At 45.3% G+C, this 26,251-nt stretch overlaps 1 protein-coding gene across 2 annotated transcripts in view; it reads right to left on the bottom strand.

Moving 5' to 3' along the window:
- Positions 1-26,251, bottom strand: part of LOC117408401 (netrin receptor UNC5C-like) — a 379,281-nt gene that overhangs the window by 38,880 nt on the left and 314,150 nt on the right. For both annotated transcript variants that reach the window (XM_034013361.3, XM_034013362.3), the window contains 3 exons: positions 25,074-25,418; positions 6,313-6,400; positions 5,209-5,377 (listed from right to left, as the gene is read on the bottom strand). In XM_034013361.3, the coding sequence (XP_033869252.3) occupies positions 5,209-5,377; positions 6,313-6,400; positions 25,074-25,418 (602 nt within the window). The remainder of the gene's footprint in view (positions 1-5,208; positions 5,378-6,312; positions 6,401-25,073; positions 25,419-26,251) is intronic.

Genomic DNA, 26,251 nt, shown 5'->3' with positions numbered 1-26,251 from the left:
CACCAGACAGAAGGATATCTACATCATCATATGGAAGGAAACGTAAATGGATGGAGACGCATATGGATCACATTAGTTTACTGTAAAGCTACGTCTTAGTTGGTGCTTATCTTGGCGAGAGCCGAGTTCAAATCAGCATGAAGTTTTAACATCTACTCTCGTGTAATGGAAATCATGCCCTGGATAAGGGTGTCTGCTAAGAAATAAATAATAATAATAATAAGGTGCAAAATATTTTTTATTGTGACACAAAACTTAATTAAACCAAAAAAAAAAAGACATTTGTTGGTTGCATAAGTATTCACCCCCCTGAGTCAATACTTGGTAGAAGCACCTTTGGAAGCAATTAGAGTCTTTTTGGGAAAGTACCAGCTTTGCACATCTGGATCCTGCAATTTTTGCCCATTCTTCTTGGCAAAATTGCTCAAGCTCTGTCAAGTTGGATGGGGACCATTGGCGAACAGCAATTTTCAAGTCTTGCCACAGATTCTCAATCGGATTGAGGTCTAGGCTTTGACTGGGCCATTCTAAGACATTCAGGTTCTTGTTTTTAAACCTCTCCAGTGTAGCTTTTGCTGTGTGTTTAGGGTCATTATCCTGCTGGAAGGTGAACCTCTGCCCCAGTCCCAGGTCTCTTGCAGACTGAAACAGGATTTCCTCTAGAATTTCCCTGTAGTTGTCTCCATCCATCTTGCCCTCAATCCTGACCAGTTTCCCAGTCCCTGCCGATGAAAAGCATCCCCATAACATGATGCTGCCACCACCATGCTTCACCGTGGGGATGGTGTTCTCAGGGTGATGAGCTGTGTTGGCTTTGCGCCACACATAGTTCAGTTTTGGTCTCATCAGACCAGAGAACCTTTTTCCACATGTTTGCTGTGTCTCCCACGTGCCTTTGGCAAAATCCAAACGGGATTTGATATGGGTTTTTTTCAACAATGGTTTTCTTCTCGCCACTCTTCCTTAAAGCCCAGCTTTGTGGAGCGTCCGGGTTATAGTTGTCCCATGGACGGTTTCTCCCATCTCAGCTGTGGACCTCTCCAGCTCCTTCAGAGTTACCATTGGCCTCTTGGTTGCTTCTTTGACTAATGCCCTCCTTACCTGGTCACTGAGTTTTGGTGGATGGCCTTCTCTAGGCAGAGTCACGGCTGTGCCATATTCTTTCAATTTTTTAATAATGGATTTAACGGTGCTCCGGGGGATGTTCAAAGTTTGGGATATTTTTTTATAATCCAACCCTGATTGGTGCTTCTCCAGAACTTTATCCCGGACTTGTTTTGATAGCTCCTCGGTCTTCATGATGCTGTCTGTTTAGATATGCTCTCTAACAAACTCTGGGGCCTTCCAGAAACAGGTGTATTTAATCTGAGATCATGTGACACTTTAATTGCACACAGGTGGACTAATTATGTGACTTCTGAAGGCAATTGGTTGCACCAGAGCTTATTTAGGGGTGACAGCAAAGGGTGTGAATACTTATGCAATCAAGACTTTTCAGTTTTTTATTTGTAAATATGTAGATTTTTTCCCCCACTATTTTGTGTAGATCAGTGACAAAAAATCCAAATTAAATCCATTTTAATTCCAGGTTGTAACACTACAAAATGTGGAAAAGTCCAAGAGGGGTGAATACTCATGCAAGGCACTGTATATATATATATATATATATATATATATATATATATAGAGAGAGAGAGAGAGAGAGAGAGAGAGAGAGAGAGAGAGAGAGAGAGAGAGAGAGAGAGAGAGAGAGAGAGAGAGAGAGAGAGAGAGAGAGAGAGAGAGAGAGAGAGAGAGAGAGAGAGAGGTTTTAACCAATCAGGTTTTAACCAATCGGTCATCAAAAGAGGAAAACTTGATTGAACTTGTGCCCTAACATCCTTACGCCACTGGGCAATAGTCTCCTTCTGTCATGTGATTGGTTCACATCACTGTCAGTCATGCCCCTTTTCAAAGGAATGCCCTCCCCTCCAACAACAAGATAAAATGACAATGAAAAAAACTGCTGATCGGTGATTCTGTAACTTAACAGAAAATTAATTACAAAACATACTACAAAACAAAAGAGAAAAAATTGCGGTATGAACTTCAAAAACATTTCCTGTTATTTATGATGTTTAGTTACTAACTTATGCTTAGGCTTGCTACTTTTCAACATTAATCGGTAAAGCTTGTTAAACGTCGAATTCCCCCCAAAAATGAGTTTGACTGAAATAAATTTATATATGATAACTGTTGGTAAAACCACTCGCTATTTTTTTTTTTTTACCAAAAAATAATCATTTAGAAATCCTCTAGTCTGAGTAGTTTTTATATTTTCTGTCTGTCCCGTCTCTGTTCCGCTCTGAATGGCTGGGAGTCACTGTCAGTCATCTCAGTGGTCCGTTAGTACTGTAGTTTCACCCTGTTATGACAGATCACATTGACTGAAGCACTGCTAGAACGCTCTCACTACTTTGAAATTAGCAGGTTAAGGTGTATGTAAGCTTTTGCTTTAGGTATACTGTGATAGTTACTAGTTTGATTTGAAAATGGGGTGCAAGAGGAAAACACTTAATGAATATCATGCACAATCCTCTGACCGATGGCTCAAGTCTCCGTGTCAGGACGAAGCAGGCCTGTCTGCCTTACCTTCCAGTGACTCTGAGTCCAGCTGTGCTGAAGCAGGTGAGCGGGACTCAGACTCCAAATGATAAGTGCAAGTTAGTTCTGTTCAACTATCTAATGTTTTGTTCTGTGCATATTATTTTTAGTCATACATTGATACTATAAAGGTCTACGTAATACACTTTTTTTATATGCTGCGTTTACGATGGTTTACTTGGGACAGTTTTTAAATGTAATAGTAGCAAGCCTACTTATGCTGTATCAGCTATATTTAAACAAAATATTTTAAAGCCATAAATATTTGCGAGCAAAATAGTTGGCAAATCACACCCATAAAACCCATTTTGCTCCAGAAATGTTGCACTGGTAGTAGTATATTACTTCAGTATATGTACAGCACTAAGATATTTGTGCCAAAAAATACTTTTTTTTTTTCATACACGAAAAATGCATAATAAATATTTGCTATCCAATCTTGTCTCCCTTATTATTTTGTCTGACTCATATATTAAAGATGTACTGCAGACTCAGCTAATAGTGGAAAATGAAATGCCCCTCAGGAGGGCTATTGTTACCTCCAGGGTGCCTGTGGCTTCGGGCATTATAGCCCCCTGTTGGTAACAATAGTCTTCCCTCTGGTCAATAATTTTCCACTATAGCCTTTCTCTCCAGTCCATATTTACTATATATATATATATATATATATATATATATATATATATATATATATATATATATATATATATATATATATAGATAGATAGATAGATAGATAGATAGATAGATAGATATAGATATACAGGGTTAGACTCCTACAGAAAATAGTGAGTGGACTCTAGGGTCACGCAATGTGGACCAACGGTGCATATTTTCCTGTGCACAAGGGGCCTGAGACCTATCAGGCTACCCCAGTGGGGTCTAGTGGCAAATGGTTTCTGGGATACAGTCATCCAGCGAAGTGTTTTTTCAACAACAGCTGGGTTAAACTAACCCAGTTTCATTACAGCAATCTGGACGCTCTAACACTGTTGGGCTGGGGTTCAGGTAAATGGGTTTTGGACTTGGTTGTCAATTTTTTTCCTCTAATGTGGACAAGGCCTTAGACGACTGCCTCAGTGACTGCTGCTTTTTAAACCTGAGCTCTTTGACAACATCATTCTGAGTGCTTTCATCCCTTTAAGATGTCTTCAATAATGTACAGTTTGTCCTCAAGTGAAACCGACGATCGTTTAGCGCTGGCCATGATAATTCTGCTTAAATTACAGTAATAAAGGGTAAGGTCAAGTTCAAACAGCAAGAAGTAGGCCTACGAGTACGCAATATGTGCAGCACAGACCACTGCGTGCCATCAGGGCGTGTGCATAATAACAGAAAGTATGCACTATCAGAGTACATACTAAAAGGAGAATTTAAACAGGATTTAATATGATTTTATTTGGTTCCATGATGCTGGTTCTTTTTAGCAGTGTATGTTATATCCCAGGTATGTTGTAAATGGGTTTGACTATACATTGAATTGGATTTGAAGGATGGTTTCCTCTAGCATTACTTACATTTAACCCTTTAAAGACCGGGATCATGTTAACACGATCATACTGAAGTGGATTTCTAGGACCCCGATCATGTAAACACGATAAAAAAAGCATTTCGTTTTGATGATTTACAGGGACACTGTACTTTGCAGTACAGGCTTGAAACATATCAATGGATAGGGAAGGGACTGAAGTTCACGTCCTGATAGTTTTCTTTTTTTTTTGTGTGTGACATCACTGAGAGGGGCATTTGGTGTCTAAAGGGTGGAGACAGTTTACAGCAGCCTGGCAGAGACAAAAGCAGAAACAAAACATCACAGGAACTTGTTTGGAGCTAATACAAAAACAATGTAAATTATGTATTTGACTTATAATTATATTATAACATTTATTCTGTCTCGTGTTTTAATATATGTTTTTACAACATTTATAAATATCAAGAAACGAGTGGATATAAGCATATACTATTTCATGAACAAAATGTATCAGGTACTTTTTTGTCCTTATTACTGATAATAGTGGAATGAATAACTATTATTTTATTTATAAAAAAATATTTTGAGAAAATAAATCGAGAGTAGTGTCCATTATTGCATATAAAGACCCTGAGAATAAACGTGTATTATGTCATTGCAATCACTCAGGTGAAACAATGTCTTGTAATTTGCCAAAAAAAATTCAGGAAGTATTGTAAGGAGCTTTGGGTCATGCAGAATACATACTAAAAAATACTTAATTTCTAAAAAGAATAATGAATGAAAAAACAAACAAAAAAATTCTGTTGAAAAAAAGCGAAACATTTGTATGGTTTCTGAAGTACTTTATAATATTCCCCAGAGTGTTCTGAAAAAACAACACAATTTCCAAGATGCTACTGTAAAAATAGATTTTTAGTGGATTTTTATAGGAAGAGAGTCAACTACAGCTGGTCCTGGGGGAGCATCCCACTGAAAAATGCTTGGTCCTGAAAGGGTTAAGACATTTATACAGCCTTCAATATCTCAAATAGCAAAGCAAGCCTTTTTTGGGTTTGTTTCGGTTCTGTTTCTTTCTTATATTGGCCTCTCACCTCCCAATGTCTCTGCTGTGATTGGTTCTTGAGTTGGATCTGCCAGTCTTCCATGTTGACCTCTGCACAGTGGTGCATTGTGATGATGACAGGCCTGGTGAGTAAGGCACCTGGAGGTCCGCAGGTCACTACGGGACTCAACACAGTTTGGACATCCTCCACTGGCGGTCTGGGTAATAACAAAAACATCAGACACTGGCTTTTAAAATCAAAGGGACAGCAATTATCTATCTATCTGCCCTTGAAACTGTCCCACCTATCTGAACATTAATAAAATATGCAATCTTCATTTCAAAAGCTGTTACATTTTCTTTTTGTCCCACATTCAACAACTTGGTTCTACTATCTTTGCACAAGTGTCCCACTAGCAACATCAGAAGTAATTTTATCTTCCCAATTTCCTGCTTGTGAACAATCGAGCCTGATGCGATTGGCCATTCTTTTCATTGGCTTCAAGACATTCAAAATGAAACCAATGGTGATGTATCATATTATTTATTATTATTATTATTCTTTATTTCTTAGCAGATGCCCTTATCCAGGGCGACTTACAATTGTTACACATTATACATTATTTCACATTATACAGTTATCACATTATTTTTACATACAATTGCCCATTTATACAGTTGGGTTTTTACTGGAGCAATCTAGGTAAAGTACCTTGCTCAAGGGTACAGCAGCAGTGTCCCCCACAAGGGATTGAACCCATGACCCTCCAGTCAGGAGTCCAGAGCCCCAACCACTACTCCACACTGCTGCCCCATATCAAAGAAGAGAAAATTATTTTCAGCGGCCAATACCAATGCCCGTATTAGAAATTCTGGTGCTGGATTTGAGCTTGTCAGGAATGGTTGTCTACATTTTTAAGTAGATCAGTAGTTATTTTCAGTCTGTTGATGAGTTTAGTACAATTTATAGTACGCATCGCCTATAAAAACTACGGTAGCAATTCTCAGAAACTTTATTAATTTAACTTCTTTGACGTACACTTTAATTGTCAAACGTCAATTAAATAAAAAAAGTCACCAAAAATCCATCCCATTAAAACATAAATATGCTGGGTACACTTTAATTGACATACCAAAAAAGCTGGGCAGTTACCTCATGTTGTCTTTCCTGTGCACTGTCACATACATCTCATAGACTCTTCCCTGGGGGATGGCTCCTGCTGGGACCAACAAGCTCACTCCTGGAAAACAAAACAACGGCATCAGAGGAGGATGGCAAAGACTCTCAAACAGTAAACCCAAGGCATGTTCATCTCCTCAATTAATGATTTTCTATTTTCAGTGCCCTTTAACAGCTACCACATCATCTGCTGCGTACATTATTACTATATGATTTTATTTTATTATTTTATAAAGGTAGACACAGTGGTTGCCTCAGCTTCTGCTCAAATTGGTGCAAGTCCATTGATTTTTCATGTCACCATTCTAAATATTTCAAAAGATTACATTTATTTTAAAACACCTTTATGTCAAACTGTAGCAGCAAAACCGAAACAAGGCAAAAACTCACAGACCTTTTTCAGGAAAGACTTGAGGTATTTCTTGATGGTCCATCAGTTGCAATAGATTTTTACAAATGTACTGTATATATTCTTTTTTTTATTATTATGTCCCTTGTGAAAGACACCACACATTTACTGGATTTTTACTTCAGAAAAAGTCAGGATGTATGAAACAACCTAACATATTTTACACAAATCCATAATATGTTTGTTTATAATATACATATATAAAAATATACTGTATTTCAGCAATATAACAGTGGGGTGGATATGTGTAAGAATTTGATTTTTTTGGTATAAGTAACTTGGTGCAAATGGACTTCTTAATGTTACAAACAATCTCAGTACCAGAGGCACCAAGAAAGTCTACAGGTTCAGATCAATTTTCAAGATGGCCACCAAACAACTTCAGGTTTACATGTATTTAATAAGGAATAGTGACCAGAACAGAATACTGCAGTATAACCACTTAAGAAGATTAATATGAAACTAGGTACTACTTCCAAATGCTGTCCGATGTTTGTTTAATACAGTTAACAATCATCATTGTTGTTGCATTGTCCGTTGCATCGACACTTGAGTCTATTTCTGGAACAGTCACATTTTTTTGTCCCATCGTCATCTTCCTTGTTGCAGTGACTGGACTTGCTGCGATTGCACCGTAGCAGCTCAACGCAACTGACCATCGCCTCCAGAAGAGTAGTTCACAGCGGCTGCTAGACACTGCTGTCGGTTTTGCACCATCCCCATTCAACGGGGCAAGGTAGTTCCAGAGTTGGATAACAGGTCTGACCCAAAATCATGCGTGTTAGGCCGCTCTTTTGCAGTGTTGAAGCAGTGCTGCTTCTGTAGGAGGTAGGCCATCAGTACCTTTTCCCTTGTTCGTAAACAGCTCCTTTCTGGCAAAATTAACACTCTTTGCTAGCGCGGTCAAACATGAGCACTGGGTACTTTTCGAGCACTGGATGAAGGCATTCGTCACTCGACTGCATTGGTTTACCCAAATGAAGGAATGCTGTAGTCACAGCAGGAAAGCTCTTCCAGGTACATGTTGTTTTATTGCCTTTTCCATTGAAACACAGAACGTTATCTCACAAACTGAAGGCATGGAAGGCTGGTAGAGCTCACGCTTTTTCTGGCCCGAGGAACTTGGTGATCTCATGAGCCGGGACTCTATCCAAAGTTCTTCAAAGTCTAACTTTTGAACACCAACACTTGTATTACCAAAACGTCTATGTCGACAGTGTGTACCATTATCTTTCTGTGTCCAACAAGATGTGTTGTGTCGGCCTCTTCATGACTGCAGGGCGACATGGTGGATGTATCTTCTTGGGATGGACTACAGATAACTCCCACAGCGTGCATAGTGATGTATTTGTTTTACATTCTACACGTTCGACACCTATAGCTTTGGCCAAGAAGCTGAACAACTCAGTTTTGTTTTCATCCGTACGAACGCTAACGTGTCTCCCCTGATCCTGCTCCAAAAAGTTATTCAAGGACAGTGTGACAGGATGGACCGAGGTTTGAGACTCAGAGACAGTTTTAAAGTTCAAAAATAAAGTTTTTAATAAACAAAAATAATCAAATAAATAGGCACAAGGGCCAAACAAAAAGATTTCAAACACAAAATACAAACACAAAACAAAAACTTACAAAATAAAGTTTCCAGGCTGGGCCTTGCCTTCACTGGAACAGAAAAACACCACATACAAACACACTCTTGCTTCTGGAACTCTCTTTCTCCTACTCTCTCCCCTAGCCAGGGCCTCTCCCCTGGCTTTTATCCCCTGTGGCTGGAGCCCAATTATTCAATAATTACTGATTAGTCAATTAGGGCTCCAGCCACATTCTCACATGTTTTTCTGGCAGGGAGGAATTTTAACCCCCTCCCTGCCAGTCCCAACATTTATCATAAAGACGGGGCAGTGCCCCGTCACAGACAGGTACACTGCCTGAGGTTCTAAAACATTTATGTGGCAACCCTTCCATGGGGACTGCCACACCCCTTGCATTGCTCATCCATTCCAAACACCACCCCAACCCGAGTTGGATGCGTCTGTGGTGACAACCTCCCTCTTGGTGATGCTGCCCAGTGCCACACCTAGGTGTAGATGGGCCAGCTGTCTCCACCAAGACAGTGCAATTCAACACAGGCTGAAAAGCTGTGTGGTTGAACCAAGCCTACAGGGGGCGCATATGCAGGAGACCCAGTGGAAGGTTGTTGGATGCTACTGCCATCAGGCCCAAAAGCTACTACTGGCAGTGCTCTGCTGAGCTGAAACAGCTCTAGGCAGGCAGTTATTCTCCCCACTCTGTCGTCTGACAGGGTGGCCAACATGAGCCCTGAGTCCAGGTGCACCCCTAGATAGGTAACTATCTGGGTGGGCACTAACTAGTTTACCTTCAGGCCCAACCGATGTAGGTGGCAGGTAACAAGCTCTGTGTGTTTGTGTGCCTGTGCTGGAGACTCTGCGCAAATAAGCCAGTCATCCAGGTATTTGAGAACCCTGATGCCTCTGAGTCTCAACGGGTCCAGTATAGCCTTTGCAAGTACGCATGTAGCTAGAGAAAGGCCGAATGGCAGAACACAGAATTGTTATAAGATGGTTAACCTCAGCTACTTCCTGTACGCTGGTTTTATGGGGATGTGAAAGTAGGCATCTCTTAGGTTCACCATGGTGAACCAGACGCCTGGCCTGATGAGCTACAACAGCCATCGCGAAGTCAGCATCTTGCACCGTCTCCTACTAAGATACAGGTTTACCTGTCTGAGATCAAGGATTGGTGTGAGGCTGCTTTTTAGCACCAGAAAATACCTGGAATAGAGCCCCCTGTTCTTGTTGGAGGGGTTTACTATACAAATGGCCCACTTTCACAGGAGAGCTGCTACCTCCTGAGCCACCTGAGCGGCAGCTTGTGGGTCCGTGACAATTGTTATTGTCATGCCCCGGAAGGGAGGAGGACCATGTTGGAACTGGAGCGAGTAACCAGTTTGAACAGTAGTGAGCACCCAGGGGTCTGTGCTGGTTCGCCTGAGGTGCAGCCTGCGTCTGTTGCTGTTTCTGGGTGGGTCCACAAGAAGTGCTGTGCCAGTTTCTGGTGAAACTGGGGCTTAGGGTGCCACTGTGCTGTAGGCTGCAACACTGCATTAGCCCGCTGTATCAGGGGCATATGCTCTTCCGATAAGGAAATCTGTGTCACCGGGGCGCTGTTAGAGTCCGCATCATCGGATGAGAAGGCTATATCCTGTTCATGAGCCTCCTCAGAGGTGACAATAGATAGCGCATCACCCCCTAGATCACATGCCCTTGCCTGCACAGGGGCAGATGGGACGAATGAGGAAGATAGCGGTGGTACCGGTGCTGCTGAGCGCTCTTGCAGCAGTTCAGGAAGAATAGCCTGCTGGTGTGACAGGACCTCCCAGATCTTATCTATCTGCTTCCTATCTGCCGAACATGAATGGCAAGCTTTCTTCTTCCTCCGTTTTGGAGGGGGAGAAGGCGGGGGAGAACTGAGGGAGGAAGATGAGGAGGAAGGCGAGGAGCATGGCTTCTTGACTGGACTCCTTCAACTGTGATGCATATCCTCCCTTGACACAGAGCCACGGGAGGAGGGTCCAGTCCCACTGACCGAGCATGGCGATGCCGAGCGCTCAGTGGGCGTGTAGGATCGTTCCCTGGAATGATGGGCCAGTCGACAGTCCACCACATTCTCACATGTTTTTCTGGCAGGGAGGAATTTTAACCCCCTCCCTGCCAGTCCCAACATTTATCATAAAGACGGGGCAGTGCCCCGTCACATATCCCCCCCCTTGTGCCAAGCACAACATGGCCTAAATGGCCACCTCCCCCCTCAGTCTCAGTCCCGAAAGAGGGGGAAGCACAGTGTCCATGGGGGTGGCCATGGTGGGACGTCCGGCACCACCCAATTCTTCGTGGCCAGCAGCTCCCTCTTCCGGGGCTCCGGCCACACACTACCTTGCCGCGAAAGTGCCGCTGGGGGAGCTGGTCTCCTGACCTCCCTCCCCCTCTTCATGGCCAGCAACTCCCCTCCGTGGGGCTCCGGCCATAGTGTAGCGACCCCAGGCGAAGCAGGATCCCTGGCAACCCCAGGCGATGGCAGCAGCAGCGGACCCTCGGGAGGCGACGGCAGCAGCAGCGGACCCTCGGGAGGCGACGGCAGCAGCAGCGGACCCTCGGGAGGCGACGGCAGCAGCAGCGGACCCTCGGGTGGCGGAGACGGGAACGGCGGCCCGGCTCCCTCTGCTGGCGGAGACGGGAACGGAGGCCCGGCTCCCTCTGCTGGCGGAGGCGGGAACGGCGGCCCGGCTCCCTCTGCTGGCGGAGGCGGGAACGGCGGCCCGGCTCCCTCTGGTGGCGGAGGCGGGAACGGCGGCCCGGCTCCCTCTGGTGGCGGAGGCGGGAACGGCAGCCCGGCTCCCTCTGGTGGCGGAGGCGGGAACGGCGGCCCGGCTCCCTCTGGTGGCGGAGGCGGGAACGGCGGCCCGGCTCCCTCTGGTGGCGGAGGCGGGAACGGCGGCCCGGCTCCCTCTGGTGGCGGAGGCGGGAACGGCGGCCCGGCTCCCTCTGGTGGCGGAGGCGGGAACGGCGGCCCGGCTCCCTCTGGTGGCGGAGGCGGGAACGGCGGCTCGTCTCCCTCTGCTGGCGGAGGCGGGAACGGCGGCTCGTCTCCCTCTGCTGGCGGAGGCGAGAACGGCAACTCGTCTCCCTCTGCTGGCGGAGGCGGGAACGGCAACTCATCTCCCTCTGCTGGCGGAGGCGGGAACAGCAGCTCGTCTCCCTCTGCTGGCGGAGGCGGGAACAGCAGCTCGTCTCCCTCTGCTGGCGGAGGCGGGAACAGCAACTCGTCTCCCTCTACAGGTCCCTTCAGCCCTAGGCCTGTGGGCTTCCCCTTCTCGGGCCATGGACGCACCGACTCCTCCCGCTCGGGCCGTGGACGCACCGACTCCTCCCTCTCGGGACGTGGACGCACCGACTCCTCCCTCTCGGGCCGTGGACGCACCGACTCCTCCCGCTCGGGCTCCTCCCCCTCGGGCTGTGGACGTTCGGGCTCCTCCCTCTCGGGCTGTGGACGTTCGGGCTCCTCCCTCTCGGGCTGTGGACGTTCGGGCTCCTCCCTCTCAGGCTGTGGACATTCGGGCTCCTCCCTCTCGGGCTGTGGACATTCGGGCTCCCCCTCTCTGGGCGACGGCAGCGGCTCCCATTCTGGCTCTCGGGACGGCAGCTCCTCCCCTTCTGGCTCTCGGGACGGCGGCTCCTCCCCTTCTGGCTCTCGGGACGGCGGCTCACCCCTCTCTGGCTCTCGGGACGGCAGCTCCTCCCCTCCTGGCTCTCGGGACGGCAGCTCCTCCCCTTCTGGCTCTCGGGACGGCGGCTCCATCCCTTCTGGCTCTCGGGACGCCGGCTCCTTCCCTTCTGGCTCTCGGGACAGCGGCTCCTCCCCTTCTGGCTCTCGGGACAGCGGCTCCTCCCCTTCTGGCTCTCGGGACAGCGACTCACCCCTCTCTGACTCTCGGGACAGCGACTCCTCCCCTTCTGGCTCTCGGGACAGAGGCTCCTCCCCTTTTGGCTCTCGGGACAGCGGCTCCTCCCCTTCTGGCTCTCGGGACAGCGGCTCCTCCCCTTCTGGCTCTCGGGACAGCGGCTCACCCCTCTCTGGCTCTCGGGACGATGGCTCACCCCTCTCTGGCTCTCGGGACAGCGGCTCACCCCTCTCTGGCTCTCGGGACGATGGCTCACCCCTCTCTGGCTCTCGGGACGATGGCTCACCCCTCTCTGGCTCTCGGGACGATGGCTCACCCCTCTCTGGCTCTCGGGACGATGGCTCACCCCTCTCTGGCTCTCAGGACGACAGCTCCACCTTCTTTATTGGAATGATTGGGGCGTCTCCCATATCTACCGCCAGGTAATTAATGACCATCAGGGCCAGCTCTGCGAAGGACGCCGGGTGATGCTGTTCCTCCCACTTTTCCCACCTCCCCCCATCTCGACGCCACAGCGTGTTGACAACTATGGGGAGGTCGTGGGAGAGGTCTGCCTCAGGGTGCATCAACCAGTCCCATATTTCCTGGGATGGTGGTGAAGGCGGTGATGTAGGAAGTGGTGGGGTGGCTGCCGAGGACGGGGTTTGCAGCTGCTCCTGGTCCCGATTGTGGGGGCATCCTGCCCAGTTGTGGCCATCCACCTCACAGTACCCACACCAGTCAGCTGGTAGCCCATCTGGACAGGACCTCCACTGATGATCCTCCTTCCCGCACCAGGAGCACCAGGGGAAAAGACTGGCTGGGTCCTCCAGCTGGGGTGGCTGTTGTTGCAGCAGCCTACATTTCTTCGGCTGCTGCTTCTCCTGCCTTTGCCGCTGTCTGCTCTTCTTCCCCATTTATCAAAAAAAAAAAAATAACTCCCAAAATTCAAGAAAGAAAAAAAAAATTACTGCTCTGAGCCTCCAGGTGGCGCTCTCCCGTTTCTGACACCAAATGTGACAGGATGGACCGAGGTTTGAGACTCAGAGACAGTTTTAAAGTTCAAAAATAAAGTTTTTAATAAACAAAAATAATCAAATAAATAGGCACAAGGGCCAAACAAAAAGATTTCAAACACAAAATACAAACACAAAACAAAAACTTACAAAATAAAGTTTCCAGGCTGGGCCTTGCCTTCACTGGAACAGAAAAACACCACATACAAACACACTCTTGCTTCTGGAACTCTCTTTCTCCTACTCTCTCCCCTAGCCAGGGCCTCTCCCCTGGCTTTTATCCCCTGTGGCTGGAGCCCAATTATTCAATAATTACTGATTAGTCAATTAGGGCTCCAGCCACATTCTCACATGTTTTTCTGGCAGGGAGGAATTTTAACCCCCTCCCTGCCAGTCCCAACATTTATCATAAAGACGGGGCAGTGCCCCGTCACAGACAGGTACACTGCCTGAGGTTCTAAAACATTTATGTGGCAACCCTTCCATGGGGACTGCCACACCCCTTGCATTGCTCATCCATTCCAAACACCACCCCAACCCGAGTTGGATGCGTCTGTGGTGACAACCTCCCTCTTGGTGATGCTGCCCAGTGCCACACCTAGGTGTAGATGGGCCAGCTGTCTCCACCAAGACAGTGCAATTCAACACAGGCTGAAAAGCTGTGTGGTTGAACCAAGCCTACAGGGGGCGCATATGCAGGAGACCCAGTGGAAGGTTGTTGGATGCTACTGCCATCAGGCCCAAAAGCTACTACTGGCAGTGCTCTGCTGAGCTGAAACAGCTCTAGGCAGGCAGTTATTCTCCCCACTCTGTCGTCTGACAGGGTGGCCAACATGAGCCCTGAGTCCAGGTGCACCCCTAGATAGGTAACTATCTGGGTGGGCACTAACTAGTTTACCTTCAGGCCCAACCGATGTAGGTGGCAGGTAACAAGCTCTGTGTGTTTGTGTGCCTGTGCTGGAGACTCTGCGCAAATAAGCCAGTCATCCAGGTATTTGAGAACCCTGATGCCTCTGAGTCTCAACGGGTCCAGTATAGCCTTTGCAAGTACGCATGTAGCTAGAGAAAGGCCGAATGGCAGAACACAGAATTGTTATAAGATGGTTAACCTCAGCTACTTCCTGTACGCTGGTTTTATGGGGATGTGAAAGTAGGCATCTCTTAGGTTCACCATGGTGAACCAGACGCCTGGCCTGATGAGCTACAACAGCCATCGCGAAGTCAGCATCTTGCACCGTCTCCTACTAAGATACAGGTTTACCTGTCTGAGATCAAGGATTGGTGTGAGGCTGCTTTTTAGCACCAGAAAATACCTGGAATAGAGCCCCCTGTTCTTGTTGGAGGGGTTTACTATACAAATGGCCCACTTTCACAGGAGAGCTGCTACCTCCTGAGCCACCTGAGCGGCAGCTTGTGGGTCCGTGACAATTGTTATTGTCATGCCCCGGAAGGGAGGAGGACCATGTTGGAACTGGAGCGAGTAACCAGTTTGAACAGTAGTGAGCACCCAGGGGTCTGTGCTGGTTCGCCTGAGGTGCAGCCTGCGTCTGTTGCTGTTTCTGGGTGGGTCCACAAGAAGTGCTGTGCCAGTTTCTGGTGAAACTGGGGCTTAGGGTGCCACTGTGCTGTAGGCTGCAACACTGCATTAGCCCGCTGTATCAGGGGCATATGCTCTTCCGATAAGGAAATCTGTGTCACCGGGGCGCTGTTAGAGTCCGCATCATCGGATGAGAAGGCTATATCCTGTTCATGAGCCTCCTCAGAGGTGACAATAGATAGCGCATCACCCCCTAGATCACATGCCCTTGCCTGCACAGGGGCAGATGGGACGAATGAGGAAGATAGCGGTGGTACCGGTGCTGCTGAGCGCTCTTGCAGCAGTTCAGGAAGAATAGCCTGCTGGTGTGACAGGACCTCCCAGATCTTATCTATCTGCTTCCTATCTGCCGAACATGAATGGCAAGCTTTCTTCTTCCTCCGTTTTGGAGGGGGAGAAGGCGGGGGAGAACTGAGGGAGGAAGATGAGGAGGAAGGCGAGGAGCATGGCTTCTTGACTGGACTCCTTCAACTGTGATGCATATCCTCCCTTGACACAGAGCCACGGGAGGAGGGTCCAGTCCCACTGACCGAGCATGGCGATGCCGAGCGCTCAGTGGGCGTGTAGGATCGTTCCCTGGAATGATGGGCCAGTCGACAGTCCAGCGTACACTTGGTGAAGGGGGCACAAAAGTCACACGAAGTGTGATCAGTCAGAGCCTCCTGAGCGTGATCAGGACCCAGACTGACAATGCACTTAACATGTCTGTCTTCTGGAGGCAACTTGGCCTTGCAAGAAACACATGCATGAAACCCAGGCATGGCAGAAAGACTCTGTTCTATATAGTAGTGCACACAGTAGTAACAGTAAGCAGTGTCAGTGCAAACAGTAGTGCACACAGTCGATAATGTCAAAACACACATTAGGCAGTATCAGTGCACACGACAGACAGTGTCAGTACACACAGTGTACAGTGTTATTGTACACAATAGACGGTGTCAGTGCGCAATAAACAGTGACAGTGTCAGTGCGCACAACATATAGTATCAGCGCACACAAAAATGAGTGTCCCTGCATAATACAGACAGTGTCAATGCACTCAAAATACAGTGAAAGTGCATACAATAGATAGTGTCAGTGTACAATATAGACAGTGTCGTTGCACACAGCAGACCGTGTCAGTGCACTTAATAGACAGTGTCAGTTAGCACAACAGACAGTGTCAGTATGCACAGTATACATTCTTAGAACACACAGTATACAGCATCAGTGCGTACAATAGAGAGTATCATAGTAGACAATATCAGCACAACAGTGCAACTTGGTACCGGTACTCTGGGCAGTCGGTACCGTAACCGTGCACTCGGTACTGAATGGTAACCTCGGTCCCAGAATGTATACATTGCAGCTTAAAGCCTTGCAGCTGCGTGTATTTTTCTGATAAGCTGAAACTCGGAGCAGCTGATTCAAATCCCGCGGCATTCTGGGACACAGGGGAGGAGCGGAGCACGCAGCACAAACACAAACAAACAAAAGGCAGGCAGACTTCCCAGCGACAGCGTGTGGAAGCGACATCGTGGGAGAAGTACAGTCGTGGACAAGTACAACGCAGTTAGAAGCAGGTTGAAAGCAGGTTGACAGCTGCAGAAGCTACACTAAACTAAAAAAAAAAAAAAAAAAAGCCAGTAATCTGTGACAACTGCATGATGTGGGAAATCCGAGAAAACCCAACAGAGCTCAACCAAGTTTATGTAAAGTGCTGCACCATCCATGACTTGCTTCAGCGATTAAGCCTGCTAGAAAAGGAGATGGAGGAAATGAGACAGCAACAGGAGCTTGAGGAGCTGACACACCCACAATTCATGGAAGTCTGCACCCCTAGCAGACTGAAAGCCACCAGGGAGATGGAAGAGAGTCGAAACAGCTGGGTTCAGATAGGCAGAAGCAGGGAAAAAAAGAAACTTTGTCAAACACAACCACCAGAAATCTAGACAGCCAACACATTTGAGCCACTTCAACATTTAGATGACCAAAACCAACATCAAGAGAATGAAAGAAACAACACCCAGGACCCTATAAACAGTCCTGACCAGGCAGCAAAAAGAAGGGAGGTCATGATTGTTGGGGACTCCATACTGAGAAACACAGCAAGTTCAGTTCGCAGTTTGGACCCCCTTACTACAACAGTGTGCTGCCTTCCAGGAGCCTCAGTCAAGCACATCACTGAGAATGTGGACAGGCTCCTAGAACGAACAGGAGATGACCCGGTAGTAGTCGTCCACATTGGTACAAACAACATTGGAAGAGACAGGCCAAGATCCCTGCAAAACAAATTCAGAGAGCTAGGAAGGAAATTAAAAGACAAGACCAAAACTGTGGTATTTTCTATGATACTGCTGGTGCCTTGCAAAGGACCATATGGACAGCTGGAAATACAAAATCAAAATGCATGGCTGAAATCGTGGTGCACAGGAAGGCTTCACCTTTCTTGAACATTGGAGCACTTTCTACAACAAGGACTATCTATACAGGTGGGACGGACTGCACTTAAACAGAAAGGGAACCAATCTACTCGGAGAAAGGATCCTTCAGGCGGTACAGAAGCATTTAAACTAGAAAGGAAGGGGGGAGAAAACAAAAAAACAGAAGGGAGACTACATCAAAACAAGGACAACAACTCAGGTAAGACCACTATTAAATGTATTTATCTTAATGCTAGAAGTCTCAGAAACAAAATGTTAGAACTTGAAGCTACTGCACTAACAAGTAACTACGATGTGATAGGTGTTACAGAAACTTGGTTGTCTGAGAGTGATGGAGATGAATATAATATTAGTGGGTACACACTGTATAGGAAAGACAGGCAGGACAGAAGAGGCAGAGGGGTAGCGCTATACATAAGAAATAGTCTTGAAGCCCAGGTGTTAAATCAGGACAAAGAAAACAATGCAGAATAAATATGGGTCAGAATAATGGACACAAATTCAAAGGGCATAATAATAGGAGCATGCTATAGACCGCCAAATTCAGACGCTAAGCAAAATAATCTGTTGTACAATGACATTCGAAATGCGTGTAGAAAAGGAGAAGCCATACTAATGGGGGATTTCAACTTCCCCTGTATAAAATGGGAAAACCCAATGGGGGGCACGACGGATGAAAGTGAAATGGTGGAAATGACAAATGACTGCTTCCTAACGCAATTTGTCAAGGCACCGACTAGAGGGGAGGCATGCCTTGATTTAGTCTTTTCAAAAAATGAAGACAGAATAACTAAAACAGAGGTCAGAAAGCCATTGGCAAACTCAGACCATAACATGGTCTCATTTGAAATATTTTTTAAAACCCCAAAAGTAATGACTAAAGCTAAGGTTTACAATTTTAGAAAAGCAAACTACAAAGGTATGAAACAGAGACTAACAGAAGTAGATTGGAGTAAAATAGAGAAAACATCCACAGAAAAAGGGTGGCTGTTTTTTAAAAATGTAGTACTAGAGGCGCAAAACAATTACACCCCAAAAGTAGACAAATCTAAATCTAAAACAAAATGGCCAAAATGGTTTAAAAGATCAATTAAAAAAAATATTCCGCGAAAAAAGGCACTTTACAGAGCGTTTAAAAGGGACCAAAAACAAAGCACACAGAAAGAGTACTTGGAACTGCAAACACAAGTCAAAAAGGGAGTTAGAAAGGCCAAGAGAGAGATAGAAATCAATATTGCTAAGGGGGCTAAAACCAATTCCAAAATGTTTTTCCAATATTATAACAGCAAGAGAACATTCAAAGAGGAGGTTAAATGTCTAAGAGACACAAATGGCAAAATCATAGATGAAGAAAAAAAAATAGCAAATATATTAAATGATTACTTTTCACAGGTTTTTACAAAGGAGGACACGGACAACATGCCCCACATGTCGACCTGTTCCTATCCAATTTTAAATAACTTTAGCATAACAGAGGCAGAAGTGTTAAAGGGACTAGGAGCTCTTAAAATAAACAAATCCCCTGGGCCAGATGAGATCCTCCCAATAGTACTCAAAGAAATGAAAGAAGTTATTTACAAACCGCTAACCAAGATCATGCAACAGTCTCTTGACACAGGGGTTGTACCAACAGACTGGAAAATAGCAAACGTAATACCGATCCACAAAAAGGGACACAAAACCGAACCAGGTAACTACAGACCAATAAGCCTGACTTCTATTATATGTAAACTTATGGAAACTATAATAAGATCCAAAATGGAAAATTACCTATATGGTAACAATATCCTGGGAGACAGCCAGCATGGTTTTAGGAAAGGGAGATCATGTCTAACTAACCAACTTGACTTCTTTGAGGATGCAACATTGAAAATGGATCATTGCAAAGCATACGACATGGTTTATTTAGATTTCCAGAAAGCTTTTGACAAAGTCCCACATAAAAGATTAATTCTCAAACTGAACGCAGTAGGGATTCAAGGAAATGCATGCACATGGATTAGGGAATGGTTAACAGGTAGAAAACAGAAAGTACTGATTAGAGGAGAAACCTCGAAATGGAGTGAGGTAACCAGTGGTGTACCACAGGGATCAGTATTAGGTCCTCTGCTATTCCTAATCTACATTAATGATTTAGACTCTGATATAGTAAGCAAACTCGTTAAATTTGCAGACGACACAAAAATAGGAGGAGTGGCAGACACTGTTGAAGCAGCAAAGGTCATTCAAAATGATCTAGACAGCTTTCAAAATTGGGCAGACACATGGCAAATGACATTTAATATAGAAAAGTGTAAAGTATTGCATGCGGGCAATAAAAATGTGCATTATAAATATCATATGGGAGATAGTGAAATTGAAGAAGGGAACTATGAAAAAGACCTAGGAGTTTATGTTGACTCGGAAATGTCTTCATCTAGTCAATGTGGGGAAGCTATAAAAAGGGCCAACAAGATGCTTGGATATATTGTGAAGTGTTGAATTTAAATCAAGGGAAGTAATGTTAAAACTTTACAATGATTTGGTAAGACCTCATCTAGAATATTGTGTTCAGTTCTGGTCACCTCGTTAGAAAAAGGATATTGCTGCTCTAGAAAGAGCGCAAAGAAGAGCAACCAGAATTATCCTGGGTTTAAAAGGCATGTCGTATGCAGACAGGCTAAAAGAATTGAATCTGTTCAGTCTTGAACAAAGAAGACTACACTGTGATCTGATTCAAGCATTCAAAATTCTAAAAGGTATTGACAGTGTCGACCCAGGGGACTTCTTTGACCTGAAAAAAGAAACAAGGACCAGGGGTCACATATGGAGATTAGATAAAGGGGCATTCAGAACAGAAAATAGGAGGCACTTTTTTACACAGAGAATTGTGAGGGTCTGGAACCAACTCCCCAGTAATGTTGTTGAAGCTGACACCCTGGGATCCTTCAAGAAGCTGCTTGATGAGATTCTGGGATCAATAAGCTACTAACAACCAAACGAGCAAGATGGGCCAAATGGCCTCCTCTCGTTTGTAATCTTTCTTATGTATGTTGACATATTAATTACAATGGCCCAATTCATCAAAGTGTCATTTCCAAAAATTGTTATAATAAATGGATTTAGAAAATATAATATGCAAAATAAGTAAATAAATAAATGAATAAATGGATTTAGAACAGTTTAAGAACTGTTTCTGACAACTGCATGATGTCATCCCATACTAAAAAGCGACTGTTTTTCCAAATCTGAAAGTTCGGCAAAGCTTCTCGTTTTCTAATTTGCATATCATTGACTATAAAAGTCAGAAAATGGAAGTGATTCATCAAATGTTTTTTGAGTAAAGAAGGACCGTTTTCACAGTCGGAGTTAACATGACTTCTCAAATCTTCTAAACAGGAAGGAAGCATGGCTTTGCAGTGATAGCACTGGCTAACGTAGTTTTAGAGAATGCCGCTGCACAATCAGGTTGACAACAATCAGGCTCAACAAAGCAGCAAGACTGTGGTAAATCACATGTTTGCTTTATGTGAAAATTGATCTAATTCAATAAAACATTCAGTTCTTGAGTTGAATTAAATGTGTTGTTATTTATTGAAGTATTCTTCACAGCGTGTTACATCTGCTTAATTGTAACATCGGACTCTTTACATGTCAACACTCCTGTTGTATGTATATCCTCTTGTTTGTAAACTTTCTTATGTTCTATTATGGACATTACCTTATATTGGTCAGTACCTCTGTGATCTGTTAATCTATGGGCATTAGTTGATTAATCGGCTGTCCTGCATAGTTATACTCTAAATCAATGTAATACTCTAAACACATTTTCACAGAACAACCGTTCATTCGGGCCACTGTCAGTCACATACCTGAAAACACAAGACAGCTGAACTGCATTTACCATTACAGCTATGTACTTGGCTTACTGTGCTTACTGTCCACAGCCCAAGAGGGGGGAGTCGGTGCGTCCACATCCCAAGAGGGGGGAGTCGGTGCGTCCACAGCCCAAGAGGGGGGAGTCGGTGCGTCCACAGCCCAAGAGGGGGGAGTCGGTGCGTCCACAGCCCAAGAGGGGGGAGTCGGTGCGTCCACAGCCCAAGAGGGGGGAGTCGGTGCGTCCACAGCCCAAGAGGGGGGAGTCGGTGTGTCCACAGCCCAAGAGGGGGGAGTCGGTGCGTCCACAGCCCAAGAGGGGAGAGTCGGTGCGTCCACAACCCGAGGGGGAAGGCCGAACGTCCATAGCCCAGGTACCCACCAGCAGAGGGAGAATACCTGCTGGTTCCACCTCCACCACCATGGGAGGACTGCTTGTCACTCCCAGTCCCACCAGCAGAGGGAGAGTACCTGCTCGTTCTGCCTCCACCATCGTGGGAGGACGACTTGCCACCACCACCTCCACCTCCACCTTTGTGGGAGGACTATGTGCCGCTCCCACCTCTGCCAGCAGAGGGAGAGTACCTGCTAGTTCCGCCTCCACCGCCGTGGGAGGACTGCGTGCCGCTCCCACCTCCATCAGCAGAGGGAGAATACCTGCTGTTTCCGCCTCCACCACTGCCACCAGCAGAGGGAGCATGCATGCTGGTTCCCCCGCTACAGCCAGAAGGGGAGGAGCCCCTGCCGCCTTCATAGCCAGAAGGGGAGGAGCCCCTGCCGCCTTTGCCAGGAGCAGAGGAGCAGGAGCTGCCTCTCCCTTCACGACAGGACGGACTGCAGCGGCTGAGAAGAGGGCCAACCCCAGCACCACCGCTGGTCCTGGCTCTGCTGCCGCCATCGCCTCCCGAGGGTCCGCTGCCGTCATCATGGGGATGCCAGTGCAAGAAGGGGGGGAGGGGAGAGGTCAGGAGACCAGCTCCTCCAGCCGCACTTTCGCGGCAGGGGATAGTGTGGCTGAAGCCCCGGAAGAGGGAGCTGCTAGCCACGAAGAAGTGAGGGGTGGAGGATTCCACCATGGCCGCCCCCAGAAACATCTTGCTTTCCCCTCTTCCGGGACTATGAGACTGAGGGGGAAGGTGGCCGTAGGGTCATGTGTGCTTCAAACAAGGAGGGGGATATGTAACAGGGTGAGGAGCCCTGTACATTGATTTGTTTATTTATTTTTAGAACAGGGTCTAACCCTAACCCTGTGCAATTTATTATTTTGTATTTGTTTTGTTGTATTTGTGGTTTATTATTATTATGATTATTGTTATGATTTATGTATATATTTGTTGGCGAAGTGCTGTATGTTTTGTTATTGTATTTATTTTTAAAACGTGTTCTGGCAGAGGCGAGATTGGTGCTCGTCCTCTGCCAGGAACAATTAAAAACTTTGTGCAGAAGGTGATCATCTCCCGAGTTTAATTAGTCTAATTGTTGCTAATCGGGAGATGGTCACCTGCATATAAACCTGCAGCTCTCTGCACTCAAGGTGGGTGTTCAGAGGAGGAACGAGAGCGAGAGAGTAAATTTAAGAAATAAATAATAATAATAATAATAATAATAATAATAATAATAAAAAGAAAAAACGAAGCCTAAAAAAAGGAACCGTGAAGGTTGTATTATTTAAATAAACGGCGCACCACGCTTCTCTTTTTGCACTGCAGTACTTGCGTCTTTGTTTTTGTTCCTGGTGCTGGCCTGACGTCACCACTCAGCCACCCTGCCACACAGACGAATAGCGTTTGCCATTCCCATTGATTTCAGTAACAAAGGCATTGTTTATACCATGTGTAAGAAACGGTCAGTTTTGAACACTAGGGGAAGATATCAGGAATGTGGGGATTCTGATATCTGGCCCCTGGGTTCAAAACGAGAACGACGTTTGTTGGACAAACAGCGTACACTGTAAGACGGGAGGAGTAAGAAACTCCAATCCCCATAATCCTGAGAGGTAGATTCAGGTGATCGGTTTAAAAGGTGGACAGAACAAGTGAAGGGGAGGGGGGAGGTGTGTATAGAAGGAGGGCGGAGAATACAGCTTGAAAGTACTCTGTTTTATAAGAATGAGTTTGAGCTACCGAGTGGTGTTGTCGGTGGATCAAAGAGTATAGAAGCACAGCACAGCGCAATAAAGAAAAGAGCAGCGGTGTTTCCAAAAGCCGAAGTACGGAGACAAGGGATCGATAGGGCTGCAGTATTCATTGTAACCAGAACAGACTTCAGAGTCCATAACCAACGGTACCTGTGTGGAGGGACACAAACAAATATAAAGAGAGTTGAGGTTTGGTTGGTCTGCCGGTAGAGCTGCAACGTGTCTGCAGTTTGGACTGAAGTGAGCTGGTGTATTCATCATACAAAGACCCGATCATGAGTAACCCAAACCGCATACTGACAGTATTCAATATTGTGTGTTGTTTTGAAAGAAAGATAACGTTCTGTGTTGCACCTGTTTTTAGAAAGCCACAAGAATACCAGGACTGTGTTTGTGATGTGCATACTTACCTGCTGTGTACAACGTTTATTCTGTTTTCAGCAGCGGGGATAATTATATGACAAACAGGGCTCTTAACAAGCACAGTTTATCTCAGAGCGTTTAGTGTGTGCACGCACAGAGGATATAAAACGCCTTTTATTTATGGTCTGTTCTTTTGTTGTTTAAGCAACAGCCTAATTCCATTGGTCTGTGAGTTACGATAATAAAGGCTGGTTGCACCAACGGAATTAAAAGAAACACCATTTTATCTTACGGTCGGTGTGACTGTGAAATGGCTGTAGACATCTGGGGTTTGTGAACTAGAGACTCAGACGTGTTGGTTTTGTGCACTTAAGGAAAAGTTTGTTTAAATGGACTGTGTGTGTGTTCGAAAAAAGCAAACCATACGGACTGTGAAAGTTTGTTTTATTTCAAATCAGCCAGAAACCTACCAAGCAATAGGCTACACATTTCAGTGTTCCCCAGCAGAGGGTGCTGAAGGATCACACTTACACAAAGGACAGTGTTGTTCTACCAAGAACTGTACCAGTGCACGGCAGAGACCTTGCTTACTGTTGTTTCTGTGTGGACCACACAGGGTTGCAATCGTTCTGGTTCAGAGGGAGAAACCAACCTTGGAATACGTACCTGTTTACCTGGAAAAGGACTACAAACACGTTCATACAACAGCCTTGTGGATTGTATCAAACAAAGAACATGGGGCACTTACCTGGTGTGCTATAAGTGATCCAACGCCGGATTAACCCTTTGCCAGCAGGCGCTGGATAAAAACCTGGACTGATTGTACCATTGGTGGAAGCAATACCAATTGTTACTTGCCACGAGGTCAGCTTGGGCAAGGTATTAGACAGGGGCGAAGAAGTGAGTTTAACAGGCAGGTTTTCTTTTGGTTTATTATTTTCATAACAAGGGTGATTAACTGAAAATAATTGCTTCAATAATAAAAGTGCCTTTATTTTCAACCCGAACTTCTGTCTACTTGTGTCACCTCTCATACTGACAGTTGGCTATCACAATCAAATTCAGAACTTATCGTTCACACATATTACTGCCTTAAAACTGGTTCTTTAATTTGTTAGATGTTATACCAATAACTCTCTATGCTTGTCGAAACAAAAAATATATATATTGTATGTTCTGTGGTTATGCCAAATTAAATTTATCTGATGCCCTAATCTGGCTCAGCAAGCCCCTTTTTGCTGTTTCTCTTTTTTGTTAATGAATCAGTACATTTAATTCTTTAACCACATTTAACACATAAATAGTCCTGTAATGTTAATTTATGTGCCTTGCTTTCATTTATTACACTGTGTCCTAAATTATATGATATGGGATGCTGCTGAAACTGAGGCCCTGCTGAGATTTCCACTGGTGCTATTAAAATGAATTCTTCTGAAAGAATACATTTCTGCTTTTTGTGGAAGTAGCAGCACTGACCTGAATTGGGGACTATTAAGTGGCCACCCAGAGAGTTGAAGGAACCGAATGCGGTGCAGGATGGGTCCCTCTGCTGGGCAAAGCTCTGGTTCCTCAGGTTCATGGTCTCATTATCCAGCAAGGCCTGGGTGACCTGTGGCGACAGCTTGGAGGCAAAGTCAGACAAGTCATCCTGTGGAGTGACCATCCCTGAGGAGTTGTACACCTTGATCTTCAGGTTGGGCAGGGGGTCTAGGAGGGGGGAGCTGGTCATTGGTATCTTGTCAGAGACATCATGCAGAGCATAGACAGGGCCTCTGTACATGGTGGCTGCTGATGTGAGATCTGGAGGGACAGTCAGTAGATCTGCAACAGAAATTAACAAATACCATAAAGTTCTCTGTATGAAATACATTTTATCTTTAGCAAAACTATCTAGTCAAAATGTAAAGGGTAGGCACATTGTACGTTACTGCTGAAGCAATTAGCTGCATTTGAGTAGCATCCCCAGCAATAATGTTAGATCCAATCTCCTTTTATAAATAGCTATGTGGTACTGATTATAGCTGGATAGGGAAGCAACTAAATGCAGTCATTTAGTCATTGGGTTCCCAATTAGATTTGCATGGCATGTATGGTACAAATTGTGTAACTTTTTGCTTTTCAATTCTAGGTAATTTGTTTCCTTGAAATATTCAATATTGCTTCAATTCAATTTATTGAAGTTATAGTTACAGTTGTGTGGTAGCCCTCAAGCCTTTTCACACAGATGGAAATTAATTAAAGCAGTATGTATGGGCAGACAAACAATAATTATTAAATAATAACATGAAATGTTACATACAAAAGTATACAATGTCACGTGACATGAATTCTAATGCTGTCTTAAAAGTATAAAGCTCAGATATTATTTATGTACCTTTCTTGCTGTATTCAGGGACAATTGTAATTTATTTTATTTCATTTTACCTTGATTCTTATATAAACATAATTGTTTCTGTTCCTGGAGGCAAAATGGGGTTAAGAAAACAAGAAAACCTACATTTCTTGTTTAAATGGCACTTACTATAAAGGAGAACATTCTATATTGATAAAGAGTATTAACACTGTGTTCCCACCTGACATTCTAATCCAAATGTAACTGCATTCCAGTGTCATATGGGGATGTTTAGAAAATATTTCTTTTTTTTCTGTGCTAA

Source organism: Acipenser ruthenus, chromosome 2, assembly GCF_902713425.1.
Source record: "Acipenser ruthenus chromosome 2, fAciRut3.2 maternal haplotype, whole genome shotgun sequence".
NCBI lineage: Eukaryota > Metazoa > Chordata > Actinopteri > Acipenseriformes > Acipenseridae > Acipenser > Acipenser ruthenus.
Note: the sequence above shows the minus strand (reverse complement) of the source record. Positions and strands in the feature narration are given on the sequence as shown.